The sequence below is a fragment of the Triturus cristatus genome, chromosome 10 (genome assembly GCF_964204655.1).
Source record: "Triturus cristatus chromosome 10, aTriCri1.1, whole genome shotgun sequence".
Taxonomy (NCBI): domain Eukaryota; kingdom Metazoa; phylum Chordata; class Amphibia; order Caudata; family Salamandridae; genus Triturus; species Triturus cristatus.
This window is the reverse complement of record NC_140593.1, coordinates 1,056,524,602-1,056,543,263: the sequence shown is the minus strand read 5'-3', so window position 1 is coordinate 1,056,543,263 and position 18,662 is coordinate 1,056,524,602. Positions and strand designations below refer to the sequence as shown.

At 41.7% G+C, this 18,662-nt stretch overlaps 1 protein-coding gene across 3 annotated transcripts in view; it reads right to left on the bottom strand.

The window, feature by feature from the left end:
- LOC146796555 (cytochrome P450 3A24-like) overlaps positions 1-18,662 on the bottom strand; it is a 318,208-nt gene that overhangs the window by 144,459 nt on the left and 155,087 nt on the right. For all 3 annotated transcript variants that reach the window (XM_085629191.1, XM_085629190.1, XM_085629189.1), the window contains exon 4: positions 1,812-1,911. In XM_085629191.1, the coding sequence (XP_085485317.1) occupies positions 1,812-1,911 (100 nt within the window). The remainder of the gene's footprint in view (positions 1-1,811; positions 1,912-18,662) is intronic.

Sequence of the window (18,662 nt, the reverse complement as noted above, 5' to 3'; positions counted from 1 at the left end):
TGACATGTGACTCCTACACCATGTAGTCTTCTGGCTTATGTAACATTTCCTATACACTGATTTACACACCTATGATTGATTGTCTCTGTGGTGTGTGTGTGATGGAAAGTGCTCTGACACCCTACACTGGCATAGGAGGTGCCATACAACTAATTAAATACATGTGAGAGAGAGTGATTATGGACACTTGAGGGGGCACTGTGAAAGGGTGGTAGTGAGGGAGTCTGTGGGGGGAGCCAACAAACATTGTCGCACAGGGCGCCACCAGTGCTAAAGCCGGAACTGATCTTTGCAGAGTGTTTTAAAATCTTCTAAATCTAATTCTGACATGTGTTTTGGTGGAGTATCAACTCTGGATTACATTTTTGCTTCTCAGCTACTTCAATACTCCTGCACACGGTTTTCTATTTTAATGCATAAAGAAAGTGATCATGAGATCAACCACTTCATCCTTGTTTTCACCCTTTCAACCAAGAAGAAACTAGAGGGCTGCTACGTCTATTTTTTCTCACAGCTTTCTTTGGAATGCAGTAACCACAGCCTGATGGTTATAGATGGCCATCAGAAATAATTGCTACATTATTAAACTGAGTTTGAGCTAGAAATGTGGGATTTTCCTTTCTCTACCAAGGCAGATGACAGAATTTGTGCCACTAAATGAGGGGACTGATAATGTACCCTTAAAGTGGGTACACACGGGCAATGCTTTCCAGCATGTTCAGGACACTATAGTCACCTTTGTGCAAAAGTACACCACCTATTGTTCTGCAGTGTTTCATCAAGGAAACTCTGCCACACAATGTCTCTCTAATCCTGGCAGTTGAACCACCACTCTTTTCTAGCAGAGCAAGGTCAGTCACTGTGGGTGGGATTTCCACAAAGGATGGGCACAATCTCTAGTGGCTGCTGAATGACACAGGATGTTGGAATTCAGGAGTATGTTTTCGGATTATAAATACTGTAAAGTGAAACATAAACTCACACCTGTAGGCCTGAAAATGGAAAGGTCTCATCAGAAATGTACCTCCTGTACTTTTATCTTTAATGAGGAGAGTACCACCACTTCTATGTTTGCAAATAGGAATTGCAGGAAGGAATCCCTGGTGCCTCATTTAATGAAGTTGTGTTGGATCATTGGAGTAATGGAAATGATCTAACAGCAGTATTAAATTCCTACTCTAATAGGCAGTGGCACATACTCACTTGTTTGCACAGGTGTAGAATATGGGACTTATTTCCTGCAATGCAACCTCAGTTTAAAAAGAGTGCCAAAGATGGGCCAGATGTTGGAAGAAGAAGGATTAGAGCTCATATTTTCCAATCAAGCAAAATGTCGGAGCAGGAAGGTGTAATGCAGGGCTCTAGGGGACCTCGGTTCAGTCTACGTCCTATGCATTTCTGTGTGGTATGGGAGTCTCAGGGACACTCCACCACATTCTGCAGGGGGACCTATCATTTTACATTACGTCTCTCAGTCCCAGTGCTACTTCCCTTCAAGGCACTTTTCCAGGTGTCACGTAATGTTAGTGGCAGTGCAATGCACTGCATACCGCTCTAGCAACTGCCCTAATACATTCCTTACTACTATATAGCTTTGGCACTTTCAAAGCACCTTGAAGAAATTGGGTTTGCAAGTCATCCTACACCTTTCACCCACTCTCTCACAGCAGAGTTCTGTTAAACTAGAAATCTACAACAAAGATTATCACTGCAAACACAACAATAAATCGTACCTTCCTTAAAACCCATGCTTGATATTAATTCAATAACCAGGCCACTTTTGTTAGATTTGCACCTTTTTAGGAACATACCCGTCTGTTTGTGAAGTGGGTGTAGCACTCTTTCACAAGGACGCTTTTCAATATTTTGGGGTCCATCACAAGGAGTAGTGGGGTCCTCCCCTCAAATATCCTGGAGGTCAAAAAGAACCATATCTGTAAACTTACTGAAGCCAGAAGCATAGCAGAACAGACTTTTGTGATACAGTGACACAGTAATGGGGAATTGGGTTACAACCTGTCAACAGATTCTCAGAACTATGTCAACTTTGCAAGTGCTCTCTGCCCCCAATGTCCCAGAAGTGCTGAAGAGGGTCAATAGGGAACTCTGACGTCGAGGCAAACCTAAAGCTGTAATTGCAATTATAGTAGACAGCCCAGCAAGGAGTAATCTGTGCATACGCAGGCACAAATGCTAAAATTAAAAGTTGTGTTGTCAGGTAGAAGTAACAGCAAACAATGCAGAGAGTGAGTGTTACTTGGGGGGTAAAGTAGACTGAGAAGCTCCCTCTGAATGAAACAAGAACGTGGGAGACAGATAGAGAGGGAAAAGAAATGAATTTATCACCAATGCAATTGCCATTTTAAATATGTTCAAGTACATGTAATTATACATATCCTACTATTCATGTAGCTATTCTTATGTGATCACAATTTTGGAATGTTAGGAACCTGTGGTACAAGGAGCGATTTGCATAGGGGTCACATGATTAATGAAGTCAGGAAGCTGGGATTACCCTCCAAGTCTTCTCTATGTACAGTCAGATTTAGGGGTGATTCACAAACTGAAAATCTAGCTAATCCTAGGTACATGCTAACTACTTGGGTAGAGGTCTACATTTCTCTTGATCCACAATAACCTGAAGTGAATTTAAGGTGAAACTACAATGTTCATAAAATGGTGTTTGATCTTTTCTCACAAGTGTCTCCCTGAAACTTCTCCGGCCATGGAGCTCATAAATTTCAAATTTAAACTCATCAGATCCTAATTTTGCTTTGAGCAGGTTACTATTACTAAGAGAAGGTCAATAAGACTATTTACTCTCTAACAAACTATTTAGGTTCATTCTATCAGCATTCAGTGTCCAACCTGAGATTACGTTTCCTCCTCAGATGTTGTTCCGCATCTGAGACCATTGCTGATGGTCCTCTGCCTATTACCTTCAGAGGTATAGTACTCAGTAGGTTTACTTCCTCTTTTTTAGAGAACTTTTCTAGTACTAATAGTATTCAACAGACACTAAGGAAGCACTCAATGCAAATCAATTAGGTTTCATTTTATCCTTCCACAGTTGTCAGAGAGGTACGATACTAAGGCTAACATTTTGTTGCATTGTTTCACACTGGGCATCTACTGAACAGAAGAATACGCCTTTGTTGAGATCTACACATTTATAACTATCATATCCCAATACAGATGCTACTATTTCACATTCACTGGAATGTGCCTCATAGAATGAGAATTTGACTCTTTCCAAGTGTCGGTCGGATGTAGTTCCCTTCCTGAAGACCCATCTCATTGTTAAGTATCACTGATCACTGGATTCTAGCACTCTTTCTTTTAGTAGATTGTTAAACATGTTAACGATGTTGCATGTCTCCTTTTCTTACGGCACAAATTCCCCAATTCTTCTGAGTGTGTTGAAATCCTTTCATACAAAAACAGGACTCTACTTGGTCTTTATGTTTTGAGGTCCTGGCTCAACATGAGTCAATCCAGTTCAGAGGCTTCAGGTATAACCTCCCAAGGCCTATTGTACTCATTATAAAAGTCAGTTTCAGTTTCAAAAACTTTATTCGATTCAGGACAAAAGAATCATAAAAGTCAAACAATTTCATTTACAAACATTATTTCAAATTCATTTTTAAAAGACAGTCTTACAATTATAACACTAAACTGTTAAAATTCATTAGCTAAAATAATCACAAATGAAGACCCCATAGCTTTTACTTCCAATCAAATTAGATGATTTCATAGATTCTTCGTGCCAGGGCATACATTGAAGGGCCGGTTGGAATAAATAAGAAAATCAGAATATCACGATGCAATAATATACAATATACATAATCAAGGGTCAGCTTCATGGTGCCAGATTTAGCCGTACCGTTTTCTAATCAAAAGTGACACCCGTATAAAATTTAACATTGCACAGCAGACACCAGGTGAAGACAGAGATAGTAAATAATCATAACCCTCTTTATAATGGCATGGTTGCTTTTCCTTAAGGATCGGCTTAATAAACCTGATTCTCGGGTCCTTATATAGGGAACAGAAAAGAACAATATGCATCGTGCTTTGGCTATCTTTGTCATTACAAGGACAGGGGGGCAGTCTCTCACACCAACCCCCCTGTTTAGGAAACGCAAAGAGAAAGTGCAGGATGTGTAACCTAAACCTTGTCAAGTAGAATCGCCATTGCACATGGTTTGTGAAGGATAAATAAAACTGGTGCTGCAAAGTAGCCTTAGGAGCATAAGGGCTAACCAGGGAATTCACAAACGGTGATTTCCAATAAGTTGTTTTGATTACAGCTTTGATGTCTCCCTGTGTATTTTCGGGGTTGTCAAAAATGTCACCCAGGCCTATTTTATGAAGCATTTCATTTACATAAGATAGCCAGGGGATCTGTTTCATGTTTGCCAATTTTAAACAATCCCGGAGGATATCTCTGGTGAGCTGCAAGTCCTCTGATTGCCATATTTTGCCCCATAACAGTAAAGGGGAAAGGCGAATGGTGTCACTCACATAACTTAGACCTATTTCGTTGTGGACAAATCTGTTTGAGGAGCCTGATGGAATAGCCAATACACGCTTTAAAAATTTGTTCTCCATGATCTGTAATGTGTCAGGGCTTTCAGTCCCCCAGACTCCTGCCCCATAAGTAGCAACCGACAAACATTTAGCTTTATACAAAGTTTTTAAATGTATAACAGGTTTTTGTCCTAGTTTGCCACAAAAACTAAACAGACCCTCTATAGAGCGACTAGCACTTTGAACTCGAGTCTGCATTAACGGGGCCCAGCTTAGTTTGTTGTTGAAGAGGTTACCCAAATAATTGAAGTTTTCAACCTTTTCAATGATGGAATTATTAACTACAAACTTTCTGGTTTTGGTACTCTTTGGGCCACAGACCATAGCAAAGGATTTGGCAAAGTTTACCTTAAGGTCTAAGTCCAACATGAATTTGTGGAAGGCATCAAGACAGTGCTGCATACTGTTTCCTGTGAGTGTCATAAGTACCGTGTCGTCGGCGTAAGAAAGCATTGGAATGCTCCTGCCGTTGACCTTTGGAAAATCATGACAGTTGTCCAACAGGTATTTTTCCAGACCATTGGTGTACACAAGAAACAAAAAAGGAGCTAATATGCATCCTTGTCGAACGCCCTCAGTTGAGAGGATAGACTTAGTTTTCTCTCCCCCTGGCCCAAACCTTATGGCTACAGTAGTTGATTCATGGAGTCTACGGAGCAAGGTGACCAAGGGTTCCTCGAAACCCATGACCTCCATCATTTGCCACAGCTTGCTCCGACACACAGTGTCAAATGCACTTGAAAGGTCCATGAAGGCAAGGTGGATAGAGGATTTCCTTGCCTTCATGTTTTTCCCTATGATCAGGGCCAGGTTCAGGCACTGTTCAACAGTACCTTTACCTTTCCTGAACCCATATTGGGAATTCACAATAAGGCCCACCGAATCTGCCCATGTTTCTAGTCTAGCTAAAATGACCCTACCCAGTATCTTACACGATGCATCAATTAATGAAATTGGGCGATAGCATCGGGGATCTGAACTATCGCCCTTCTTAAAGATTGGCACCACTACTGCCTCCTTCCATGATGCCGGAATACGGCTAATGACAACTGCTCTAAAAACATTTAATAACAGGGGGGCCCAAACCTTAACATTATGTTTAAAAAAGTCCAAAGGCACTAGATCAGGGCCGGGTGCTTTTAATGGTATGCCTTTCGACAGAGCATCTTCCACTTCTTGTAAGGTGAGCGATGAGCTTAAGGACAGAGAAGATTGAGAGACCACCAATTCCCTAACGTCTCCTAGTGATGGTTTAATGGATAAAGTGCCATGTGGGTTAAAAATGTTCCCAAAATGTGATTCCCATGTTTCGCATGCAATCTGCATCACAATGTTATCCTTACCATTACTTGTAAAAAGGGGGCGATTGATAACTTCCCAGAAAAGCCTGCTGTCCTTCAATTCCGAGGCCTTTTCTAGATCTTCCCAGGCTTGGTTTTTTAAGTCCAACTTCCTTATTCTTATGGCTTCTTTATAGGCCAGTCTAGATGCTCTAACCAGTTCTATGTCCCTGGGTTTTTGTTTTAATGCCGCTTTCAAGGATCTGTGTGCTGCCGAACATGCGGCATCAAACCATCTAGGACCTAGCATTTTGCTTTTACCAATTGGTTTTGTGAGGCGTTCGGCTACATACCCACATAGAGATTCAAAATTCCCTATAACCTTTTCAGGGGTAGTTGTAGGTGTTAAACATGCCTCGTACTCAGAGCTATATCTATTTAGGATCTCAGCCTCAAGACCTGCCGCGTCTATTTTGCCCCATTTAAGTGTGATACCTTTGTTCCTACTATACTTTACAGGTTGCTCCCAGACAGAATGTTTGGGTTTAACGGGACAAAGCAAGGATACATTTAGAGGGTTGTGGTCACTAGCAGCATTAGCGATTACTTCCAACTTATCAACATGATGGAAGTGCCCACTAGAGACAATTACAAAGTCAATAAAACTCATCATACCTCTACTTCCCTGAAACGTCGGTATTGGAGCAGAATTTAGACCAACCCAGGGCTCCACTATGCATAGATCATTTAGAATAATGATGTTGTTTAAAGCGTCCCCCTGGGGTGTATGTTTGAAGTGTAACAAGGGTTGATCATGGGAGTCTCTCAAACCACACGCCTTCGAGTCCCCGTAGGTGCATAATGAACAGTTGAAATCTCCCACCCAGATGACAAATAGTAGGGGTTGCTCGAGGCGTGCCCTGGCTATGGCCTACTCCAATTTCAACATTACACTTGTCTCTTTGTTGTCAAAGATGTTGTAATACCAATTAATCAGCAACAATGGTTCAGGAAACAAATTAACCAACATTAACACTTGAAACCATGGGGAGTCAACTATCTTAGAAGTTACAAGTTTACATAGTTTTAAAGAGGTTGCCATCATTAGGCCGCCTTTTGCCCTACCCGCTTGTGAAGGTATCGCTAGGGTATTAAAAGCTTGAAAGCCCTCGATGTTCTGGGTGGATCGGCTCCATGTTTCCTGAAGGCACAGGATGTCATAGTCACCCACAAAGTCTAACCATGCCTCGTCCTCCAATCTTGAGGCGAGCCCAGCAATGTTCCAGGAAATAAGGCGCATCCTTACATCGCTTTGTTTTTTTCTGCCTAGTTCAGGTGGTGCTTCCGGATTATGCCTTAAGATGATTGGACTTGATTTGCTTTCTTTGGTAAGGCCAGCCTCAGGGACTTGGGGGTTAGATGTACGATCGTCACCAACGGAAACATTTTCCCGTGAGTTATCGTCACAGCTTTCTCCCTTCTCCCTCTGGCTCGGCTCTCCTGTTGTCAAAGTATTAGTATTGCCGGGAGAACTTAGTGATAGTCAGTCTATCTCTTCCATGCCCGCAAGTGCATCAAAGCGGTTTCTTAGGAGGATATTACTTGGAAACCATCCTAGGTAGTCTTCCCCCTGGAATCTTGGTCTTAGTTCATTATACCGGGTTTGCAAGGAGTTGTTATTGTTATAAATTGATCCCCTAAAGAAACCGTCGCTCTGTTGCAGAGGACCCCAGTTGTTTTGGTTTGGCCATACGGCTCTATTTCTCCGGGCCCACTCAGGATGTGTTTCACTGTTCGATGTCTGCCCAGTGTTTTTATAAAGCAGAGTCGCGGGAACAAGATTCAAATTTGGATAAAAATATTCTAGACCTATACATTGAATATCCCCAGCTCTAGCAAATCTTGGTTTACAACAGATGATATTTTTTACCCAAGTATCGCTGAAGTTGATCAGAATACAGTCCCCCTCTAGGTCCTTCTCACTTGGGCCCACCCAGGGAACTCTGCGTATACTAAGTATTTTTGTTTTAGAATCAGGAGGGAGTGGTCTGTTATTATTGAGCCAGTATATTACTTTGTTTTTTAATTCCTGGTTTGATTCCATTTTATTAAACAAAACTGGGGGTACTCCTGTGAGTATTGCCATAAAAGGGGCTGAATCTGGGGGCAAGTTTACAGGTGGTGACTTCCTTTTATGTGCTCTCTCATTGTCGTTATTTGCTGCAGGCCCCTGCGAAGATGTTTGTTTTGGCCCTTGGGTAGTTCCCTGTTTAGAAGTAAAAACTTCTGGTGTTAGTACTGTGCTACCCATATTTTGATTAAAGGACCCCGCAGTGCCCGCCACTACAGGTTTAGTACGGGCTAATGGAACAGGTTTTGTTCGTCCTAAGGGGACCGATGCTGCCTTGTGGTCAACAATTATAGGTGTTTCGGATGTTTTGCTGGCATTTTTATTCTCTCCCCCTTTCTTTGAATTACTATTATTGGCGATACTGTTTTTATTATTGTTATTAGTACCCCCTACCTCGAGTGATTTATTTTTAGTTACTAGAGTTTCAAGGGAGTTGGCGTTAAGAGAGATAAGGTGTTCCAATTGGTCTAATTTTAGATTAACAATTTGAATTTTCTCTAAAACAGGCAGCAAAAGCATCTGGACCGATTTCTCAATTACCCCCAAGAGACGGTCATTATTATTGGTGTTAAAAGAGAAACATTTCTGTCCCACGTCAACTGGGTGGGTGCCCTTATGTTTAGTTGGATTTGTCGGAACTTTAGATGGCGCTGGCTTCGCTGACTTGGATCTGGTTCCTTTTCTATGGTTTCCCCCTCTTTTACGTTTGTTCAGATTGTTTGGTTCCCGCTCACAGACTACTACATGATCTTGTATGTGGATGGGCCCATTACTGCTCAAATTGCCGTCTAAGGCATTATCCCCCGTGATACCTGATGAAATAGGTATAAGAGTGAGTGTGGGTGCTTCAGCTTGGGAGTCCCCTGGGTCTGCTATCATGATTATCTGGGAGTCAGAGAGTGCCACTAGATTTGGACTAGCCTCTAGGTTGCTATCTGCACTATCTGCACTTTTCTCGAGAGTGGGTGCCTTATTGGGGGTAATTTTAGAGGCAATATCTCCCAGGGATGAGCGTTTGCCTGTTATTAGATCTAAGGACAAACGCTTTTCGGTAAGGGCTATTTCTTTTTCCAAGATCACAGTTGCCCGAGTTATAAAATCGTCTAAAGTTCCAGTTGCTTTCCCATTGTTCGTTTTTACGGTAACCTGTCTACCCTTCCCTGAGCGCAAGGACATCATGTGGGTTCTAGGAAACAACTAAATATATAGTGCTATAACTTACAATCAAACAGTTTAAAATAAGGGATCTGGGATGGAGAGGGAGAGCAGCCCAGGTGGAGCGGGCGCGGGTTCCTGGGACTCCTGGAAAATGGAGTCCCAGCCCTCTTGCTCGCAGCCCTCAGCCCCTGTTTTACCCCAACAGCAGCTTTAGCCCGGGAAGGAGAGCGCCCCTCTGCGAAGCGGGACCCGCACTGCGGGTTCCGCGAAGCGTGGAGAAAGTTGCAAAAGTGTCCTCAAGAAATCCAAGATGGCAATGGCAGGTTTGCTAGGAGGTCCCACGGAGTACGAGGCAAGCCGGTATTTGTTCACCCGGTCTTTGGGGGCGGGGGTGGGGAGGGAGGGAGAGCAGCCCAGGTGGAGCGGGCGCGGGTTCCTGGGACTCCTGAAAATGGAGTCCCAGCCCTCTTGCTCGCAGCCCTCAGCCCTCAACCCCTGTTTTATCCCAGCAGCGGCTTCAACCCGGGAAGGGAAGCGCCCCTCTGTGAAGCGAGACCCACACAGCGTGAAGGAAGTTGGAGTTAATGTCAACAAGCAAAGAAAGGGGGGAACAGAGAAGTGTAAAACGCTCCCACAGTGAGAGGCAACGGAAGTGATCACAGTACCTTAATCAACAGTCCGAGTGGAGGGGCAGAATCCAGGAACATACAAGTTAGAGGGGTGGCCCTGCCCTGGCTCCGACTGGCGATGACGGGCAAGGACGGGCCCGCCCTTGGCCCGGGCTTCGCCCGGGCGCGGCCCGCGCGCGTCCCGCGCCGCGAGGCTTTGCTGGCGCTTTTATGCGCGTCGCTGGATGTTGCCGCCTCCCTCCTGGGAGCTATGCCTCCTGGTAGGCGAAGTCCTGGTAAAAGTGCTGGTGCCTGAAGGTGCTTTGCACGCGTCCCGCGCCGCGAGGCTTTGCTGGCGCTTTTATGCGCGTCGCTGGTTGTTGCCGCCTCCCTCCTGGGAGCTATGCTTCCTGGTAGGCGAAGTCCTGGTAAAAGTGCTGGTGCCTGAAGGTGCTTTGCACGCGTCCCGCGCCGCGAGGCTTTGCTGGCGCTTTTATGCGCGTCGCTGGTTGTTGCCACCTCCCTCCTGGGAGCTATGCCTCCTGACTCAACAATATGCTTCCCAACGGTACTTCTTTTCTCCACTCCGGAAGGATAAACGTTGAATCGACACTGCTGGTGTTCACGCTTGAGCTGCAGGTCCTATTATTGCTCCAGCCATATTCCATCTAAGTGGATAACATTATAGTTTAAGTTTATTACAATAACCCCAGAGTTTGAATCTGATTTTATCTATGCTCCCAACCACCAGAGGGGCGGCCTATAAGTCCTTCAGCTGCACGAATGTCTAGTGAGGAGGCCTATGTTTTAATACTGGAGTCAGTGACCATATTCCTTGGAAGCCGATGATCAAAGAGTCGTTGACAGAAGTTTGGCAATCAGGATCTTACATTCCACTTGATACTTTGGTGATATTTCAAGATCTGACTCTCAAAATGTTCCGTGCATTTGCGAATCGACTCATGCAGCCACTGTGTTGCAATTAATATATCAGTTGCTTCTCCTTCCTCTTATGGGATTCCAATGTCCACACAGATCGGGGAGGCATGGAATCACCCTGCCTCACACATTAACCATTTCAGTGGGAACATATAATACCCCCTATATATTGTCTCCCTCCGCATGAGATTCGATGCCCTTAATTTGAGCATTTTTTTAATCGATATGTGGTTGGGAGTGATATTCAGTCCTTCACTAGAGGTCTGTGAGCAATCTGGATTTCCAAATATCAGCTGAACTGCTAGACTCACTCCTACTATGCTTATTATATGAGGTCCGCTAAGGGAGTGGCAATGTTGTCAATCTAATATAATGCAAGGACTCAATCACATTTGAATACTTACTTACAGAGTACACGTTGTATTTTTTAGTCTTGGGACCAAAACTAAATGTACCAGGGTCTATTCTCTACTGCAATGCTTTGGTTTATGGTTTATCTCCCATACTTACTACCCTAAATCCCTTTTTTGCTGAATAAGAACCTTATAAAAGGTGAACCATCATTTTCAGTATGCTACATAGGGTTACCTGAAAAAGGGTCAATAACTGGTGTTGACTTAGTCTGCAATTTGCTTGGTATGAATTGGAAAACCAACCTTTAAAGATCAGCACATTCCAACTTAAATTCAACTATTGGACCCGAATGCATGAGAGACATGTCCCGAATTATAAATCCATCAAATGTGTTGTCAGAAGCTGAATGTTCTTAGCTGATGAAAAATGTTGACCTTCTTCCTCACAGATGGTCCCTAAGCAAGTAGAGACATTTGCTTTGGGCTAGTAAAAGCCATCGATGACAATAATCAAAGTTTTGTCAGCATCCTGGGCAAAGAGAATATGCACTTAGATTAATGATGTTGGGGAATATAACAGTGAAGTGGTAAAATACTTAACACAAGAATAAAGTAAAACTTTTAACATAAAACTGGCCAGAGAACTGCTAAGCAATAGTTCACTATAGAGTGATGGGTGGAACAATGAAGAAGTAAGAAAAGACCATATTGATGGGGTGAGGCCAAACCGCCAGCGAGATGGATGTCCACCAGACTTTAGAGCTCCTGGACCACTGAAGCCACTAATTGAATTCCTAAGGTTCCTCTTTGAATGCAGAAAAGGGCTGTGGTGGTACCAGAAGCTTTTGGGAGTGGCTTGGCGAGTTTTTAGACCTTTTAGCAGTCTACAAGACTAATTTTACTGGTGCACCACCACCACTCCTCTCAATGAAGTGCCACAGCTACCATTTTAGGCCTCGTCGCAGTGCCTGGAGTGTTGGTGCGGAGGTTGTACAATCTTTTGCTTTAAAGAGGCATTCCCATTGAGAACTTACTGAGAGCAATACACTTCACTCACAGTCACCTGGAAGTCCTCACAATATTACCATAATATTTACTTGTTAGCAATATGGGAACACTCCTCTCTCCCACCTAATTGTGTTTCTGCCAATCAGCCTGAGGTATTTTTGCTTTTATTGTGCTAATCCATACTTGCAATAGCACCTAAAAGAGAACCTATTATTTTCTTTATTCCGTATATCTACAAGGAGTATACCGCTGAAGTTAATATATTTTCAAGGAGTTCTCTTGGTATAGTTTCTGCTGAGTGGGATACCACATACCAGCTATTGCCATATACTGCATTTTTTGACAGTCCTCTGGGGTACAATGCTTATACAGACTTTTTCATTGAATAACAAACATAGGTGACTTGTTTCACTTTATTGAAATTTCAACCAATACAGCGGAGTTTACCTAGCCATGGAGCATTCCACCCCCCTCAAATCATAAATCCTTCACCTCACCTACAAATTCGCTCCCTTCTTGCAAAGAACCAACTGGTAATATAAACAAATGGCAAAAAAAGGAACCGGTATCTTCAACAAAATCTCGTCTTCCACTAATCCTGGAAGATTTAATAGATCAGATTAAGAACCTAAAACCTTTTGTTGTAGAAACAAATGCCACTTTTCAAAGGATTGAGGAAAAATGGTCCAATCTCGACTCTAGAGTCTCTGAGATGGAATTACAAATAACCGATGTTCAAGATGTGGTGAACAAAACTGAATCATTGTCTAAGGAAATTTCTCTACCTAAGCAACAAACAGAAGATATTGAAAATTGCAACCGGGGTAACAACCTGAGAATTTATGGCATTCCAGAGGGTGCAGAGGGCACGGCTTCCTTCCTCAAAATTAATATTCCCAAGATAGTAGGTCTCAAAAAGTGTCTTGATCTTAATTTACAATGAGCTCATCATGTGGGTCCCAGGCTTTCAGCAGCAAACTCATTAGCACAACCTTGTGGAATTATAGACCTCTTTCTGTAATATTCTGACCTCTTGAGAGTCTTGCCAACAGCTAAACAAAGGAAACAAATGTTACGGTCAGGCCAGAAAGTCGTCTTTACACAGGATGTGGCTAGAGTGACAGCTGCTCATCGAAAGGAGTTTCTTGCACTATAACCTGCGTTGAGATCCATGAATGCTTGTTATGGCAGTGTTCATTCTTATTTGTTCAAGATCACATAAAAAGACAGATCTATATCTTTTGATTCTCCAGGTGAGATTAAACGGTTCATCCATCTTCGAAAAGGAGAGGAGATGAACCTTGGGAAAATCTGGAATTTAGTGATTTATTTGTATGCTGCCTTCTCCATCATTTTGTTTGTTGAATTATTGTGGCTATTTTATCTTTGTACATTTTTACATGATTTTCATATTCTTGTTCTCTGTTTTTACTGGAGTTTTGTGTGTTAACAGCATGGATCCCTGATCTATATGTTGCTTTTCATTCCATTTTCATATCCCAAATGTCACTTAGATTATGTTTCTTCCTTGTTGGTAAGTGCTCTCATTTTCCTCGGTGCAATGTGGACACTGTCTTAAGTGCGAGCATTGATTGTTTTCTCCATTTGCCCTCTTCTCATATATGTTTTCAGAGGCTCATCCTTCAGATGTATCCTGTCTCTGTGTTTCACCGCCTCACAATTTCACTGCAGCTTTCCATTTTCTTTCTTTGTTACATGATTACAGCTTCTTTGCTTAACATCTCCTAAGCTCTAATCACACTATGTTTTCTCTACCTCCTGTCTTCATCTTTCTTTTCTCTTCTTCCTTCTGTCTTTTTTTGATCATTGTACCTTCTTCTTATTTGTACTTCTGCCTCACTGTATGATTATGTCAAAGGGTGTATTTATTTTTTGTGTCCATTTTTAAGGTCTACGTTGTCTCTCTGTCGCATATCCTTTTAAATGTATGTAGGCATGAGAAGCAATCATAAAATTGTTTTCTGGAAAATTAAAGGTCGATGGAACATTATCAAAAAACAAAGAATACTTATGCATCTCTCTAAGTTAAAATGCCTAATTGCCTTACTACAGGAAATTCATCTTATGGACAAAGACCTTAACTCGCAAAACATTGGGTGGGGCTTGTTTTTAGTTCTCCAGCACAGAACCATAAGACTGGGGTTATTATCTTTTGCACACATCTCTCAATTTGACTATTGAAAGGGACGTTAAGGATGAGGAGGGAAGAAGGTTTCTCCTTCAACTGACCGTTAATAACATATAGTCAGCTATTTAAAATGTTTACCGCTGTGGATGTTCATTTTTGGGAGCAGTTCTCCACCAAGCTTATACAAAATTCTGTTGTCAATGTTATCACTGGAGGAGACTGTAATCAACTTGGGAACCCCTGTTAAGATAGATGTTCCACAGTTAAATATGTTCCTAAAACTTACAAATGCAAACATTTTTCCAAAAATCAATACTTTCTAGAGGGTTATTTGATGCTTACAGAGTTTTTAATCCAGATGGAATGGAATACTTTCTACTCTCCTGTTCTCCATTCCAGGTCTAGGACTGAATATGTTTGCTTGACCTATAGCCTGCTTAGCTCTGTCATCAAAGCTGATACAGGTCCCATTTTAATTTAAGACCATGCACCAGTTATTGCTGAAATGGATTTATCGCAGGATGCCTCCTGTTCCAACAGATGGTGTTTTAATAATAGTTTGTTACATGATAAGATTTTTATAAAGACGTTTGAACAGTTTGCAGAGGACTTATATAACACCAATATTAGATAAGGTAACAGTTTCAGTTTTGTGTGGGATGCTTTTAAACCTACTACCAGATGATGTATTATTGATTATCTTGCAGTTAGAAAAAAGAAGGCAGACACAGAATCCTCCATCCTGTAGAATTCTATTATAAAAATTGAACATGAATATTACACCTCCAAACATGAAACTACTCTTAAATATTTGACTCAGGCAAAATTTGATTATAACAAAAAGTCTATCGAAAATACACCTGGCAAATTAATAATAAAATGTATGCAAAATATTATGGAGGTTGCAATTAAGCTGGTAAACTTGTGGCCAACTATTTGAAAGTAAAGAAACAGAAGGCAAAAATTTATATTTTTAAGGATCACTTGGGTAACAGTCAGTATAAAGAAATTTTGGAGTGTTTTAAGGAGTAAAATCAACAGTTATATACACCAGAGCACTTTCCCTCTGAAGAGGAATTGGATACTTTTTTCAATTCTATTCTAAGACATCCAGATCAAGTAGTTGACTTTTCCTCCCTATACTCTGACAACACTGTACCTGAGATAAAGGCAGCCGTAGCCAAATTATGCAAAGATAAAGCTCCTGGTCCAGATTCTTTTCGGTAGAATTTTATTTGCATCTTTCCATAGATTTTTAATATTACTTTTATTATCATTATTTCAATATTTTCTGTCAAAGAAAGAAGCCTGTGGTTCCTCTGTGGAAAGAATTAAAGGCCTATTTCTCTTATTAACTTTGTTTGCAAGATTTTTGAGAGGATTTTAGTTTTATGCATTAGCAACTTTATTCCGGACTTGATTGGTATAGAACAGTTAGGTTCTGTAAAAGATATGTTTATCACCGATAATTCTCAGACATTTCTAGACATTATTCATCTTGCTTCAAAAAGTACTTATCCTATTGCAGTTATAACTCTAGATGTGGAAAAGGCGTTTGATCACGTATATTGGAATTTTATATTGCATGCCTTAATATGGCATGGTTTGGACCCTGGCATCTTGAAACTTATTGGTTTAATTGGTGCTTCCCCGAGCACTTTGTTTTTTGCTAATGGTTTACAGTCTTTATGTTTTATTCTATATAGGGGCACACTACTGTTTATGTTATCCTTTTTTAGAAACTCTTCATAGGTCCTCTTCTATTCTTGGTTATATATATGGAAAAACAGAAGTTAAATTTACTGAACATGCAGAAGATGCTTTACTTTATGTTTCAAAGCCACAGACTTCTATTCCATTTTTTTTTCATTTACTAAATGAATACTCCATGGTTTCTCTGTATACAAATCAAACATTGATAGGTCAGAAGTCATTACTCTCACTAAGTATTGTTTGAAAGACATGTTCAAATGCTCTGGATTTACATGGAACCCAAAGGGCATCAAATGTTTAAGGATTATTTATTCCAATTCTATTAAAGAAGGAATTCTTCCATTTAGTAGCTGTTCAGTATAAAATATCTGCCTAATTTGGGAATTTGTCACCCTTGTTTTTATCCGGATGGAATAGATTAAATACTATCAATATGATGATGATTCAAATTGTTAATTTCTATCTTTCAATGCTCCCCATCAAGCTCTCTTAGTAGCTTTTTAAAACTCGAAATAGTTTACTCATTAAATATTTATAGAATAAACAGAAGGCATGTATATCTCTGGTTGAATTAAGGAAACCTAAGAATTCTGGTGGGTTGAACTTCCCTTAATTTTTTTAATATCATTGTGCCTATGTTCTAAAACCAATTTGGCCTTTGCACAGTTTGGTGTCAACTTGAAGAATTGTCAATAACTCCATTCACTATTCGGCAGGTGGTCTTTCTATCACATCATCCTAAGTTCTCTTCCTCTCCTATTCTTTGTAACTCAATTAATTTGACAAAATCTAATATTACTCAGTCATTATACCCACTTTAGGCCTTTCTTGACTCTCCTCTTCGGCACAAGCAACATATTGAGCTATCTAACTGACCAATTACGTGCCCGAAGGGCATGTGTGTGTGTAACATGGAACTTTGAAAAATGCACTTTAGTGCATTTCTCAAAGTTTTCACAAATTACCATCAACTTTAAATTGATGGTAATTTGCGATCCCTAACTGCGAAATCGCAATTTAAAATTGCATTGTGCATTGCATCTAGGGAATTGCAATTTGCGATTCCCTAAATGCATTCGCAATTTAGGTAATCGCAAATTTTGCGATTACTTAATTTGCGAATTTGCATTTGGGTTGATGCATCCCAAATGCAAAAATACTGGTCGCAAAGGGGAAGATTCTGCGAATCTGCCCCTTTGCGACGGGTATTTAGAATGATGCATGTGCTCCTTTGACTTTGCCCATCCTTATTTTAATTTGAACATGTGTTCACAAAATGTGTAGGCGCTGCTTGGTCTGAGGTACTATGTGGAGGGTGGGGCTGCAATGGCCGCACTTTGTGAAGGTACTTGGGATCCACGCTCAAGAAAGCCTTACAGGGCAGACCAGGTCTGTGTAAATAAACATGCGCACAGAAAATGAACTCTGTGCAGTGACGCTTTACCAATGATAAATCTGCGAGGGCGCAATTCTACAAACCTGGTGCCCATTTGTGCACACTGCAGATTCGTTTTATTTTCCTTAGATCCATATTATTCGCTCGCAAACAAGGCCCGCATTACAATGTGTCGCCTGTTCATTCATTACTCGTGGTCTAGATGGGCCTGCAAACCTATTCCTTCATTATAATTTTATTCATAGTTCTTTTACAATCCTGTGCATGGATGGAATGCAGGTCAGGTTTTTCACAACAAATAGCGCGAGCGTGGATCAAACCTTCTGATGGACACGTGTGAGGTTAAGAAGCAATAGACATTCACAAAGTGCTGGGTCGTACGGAGTGGAAAAAGCGCAGCAACACCAATTATCTCCCCGCACATAAATCCAGGAGGGGAACACGAGGATCAGAGAGAAGGGGTCTTATATTATTCAGATAACTGTTCCACTGCTCGGCTTGGACTCCTTAGGAAGGCAGAACACGCATTACATTTAGGCCTGGGCGAAGCACTACGCTACGCTCGCGTAGTTTGCGAAGTTCGCGCTACTTCGCACTACGCGAACTGCACGTAGCACAGTGCGAACACGCGTAGCGTAGTGTTGCGTAGTGCTGCGGTCATTTTTTGCTTGCTCGCGGTCCTCAACGTCAAGTTGGCGACCGCGAGCAAGCAAAATGACATCCTGGCGAGACTTTTTCCTTGTTCGCGATCGCGAGCATGGAAAATAAACCTCCCGGCGAGATTCCCAACGCGAGAAGGTCAGGTTTCTCATTGCGAGGGGTCGCGTATGCTCGCGACCGCTCGCGATGAGAAACTACCAGTTCGCGTTGAGAAAGCTGCAGCTCGAGGAAAAATCTACTCGAGCAGCAGAAAACTACAGCTCGCACTGTGCAAGATGCCATTTTCAATGATTGCACAGTGCCGGTTGCTTGTCCGCACTGTGCAATCATTGAAAACAACATCTTGCACAGTGCGAACATGTTACTTCGCAGTTAGCGAAGTGCTACGCGTAGCTCGCGTAGTGCGAACTTCACTTTGCGTAGCTTCGCGAAGTGCTACTTCGCGAACTACGCCCACCCTTAATTACATTCTGGCAAACTGCAAATCCGAGTAAGCGGGACGATGAAAACAGGTATAGTCTCTCAAATGTGTGGCAGAATAAAAGGTTATTATCAAGTAAAAAAATAGATACCAAGCAAACTCCAAAAATTGCAAGCGAGAAAAAGATATTAAGACTGTTCCAGACACCTTCATCAGCGAAGAGCTTTTAGCTTAAAAGAACTGATGCTGCAATGCG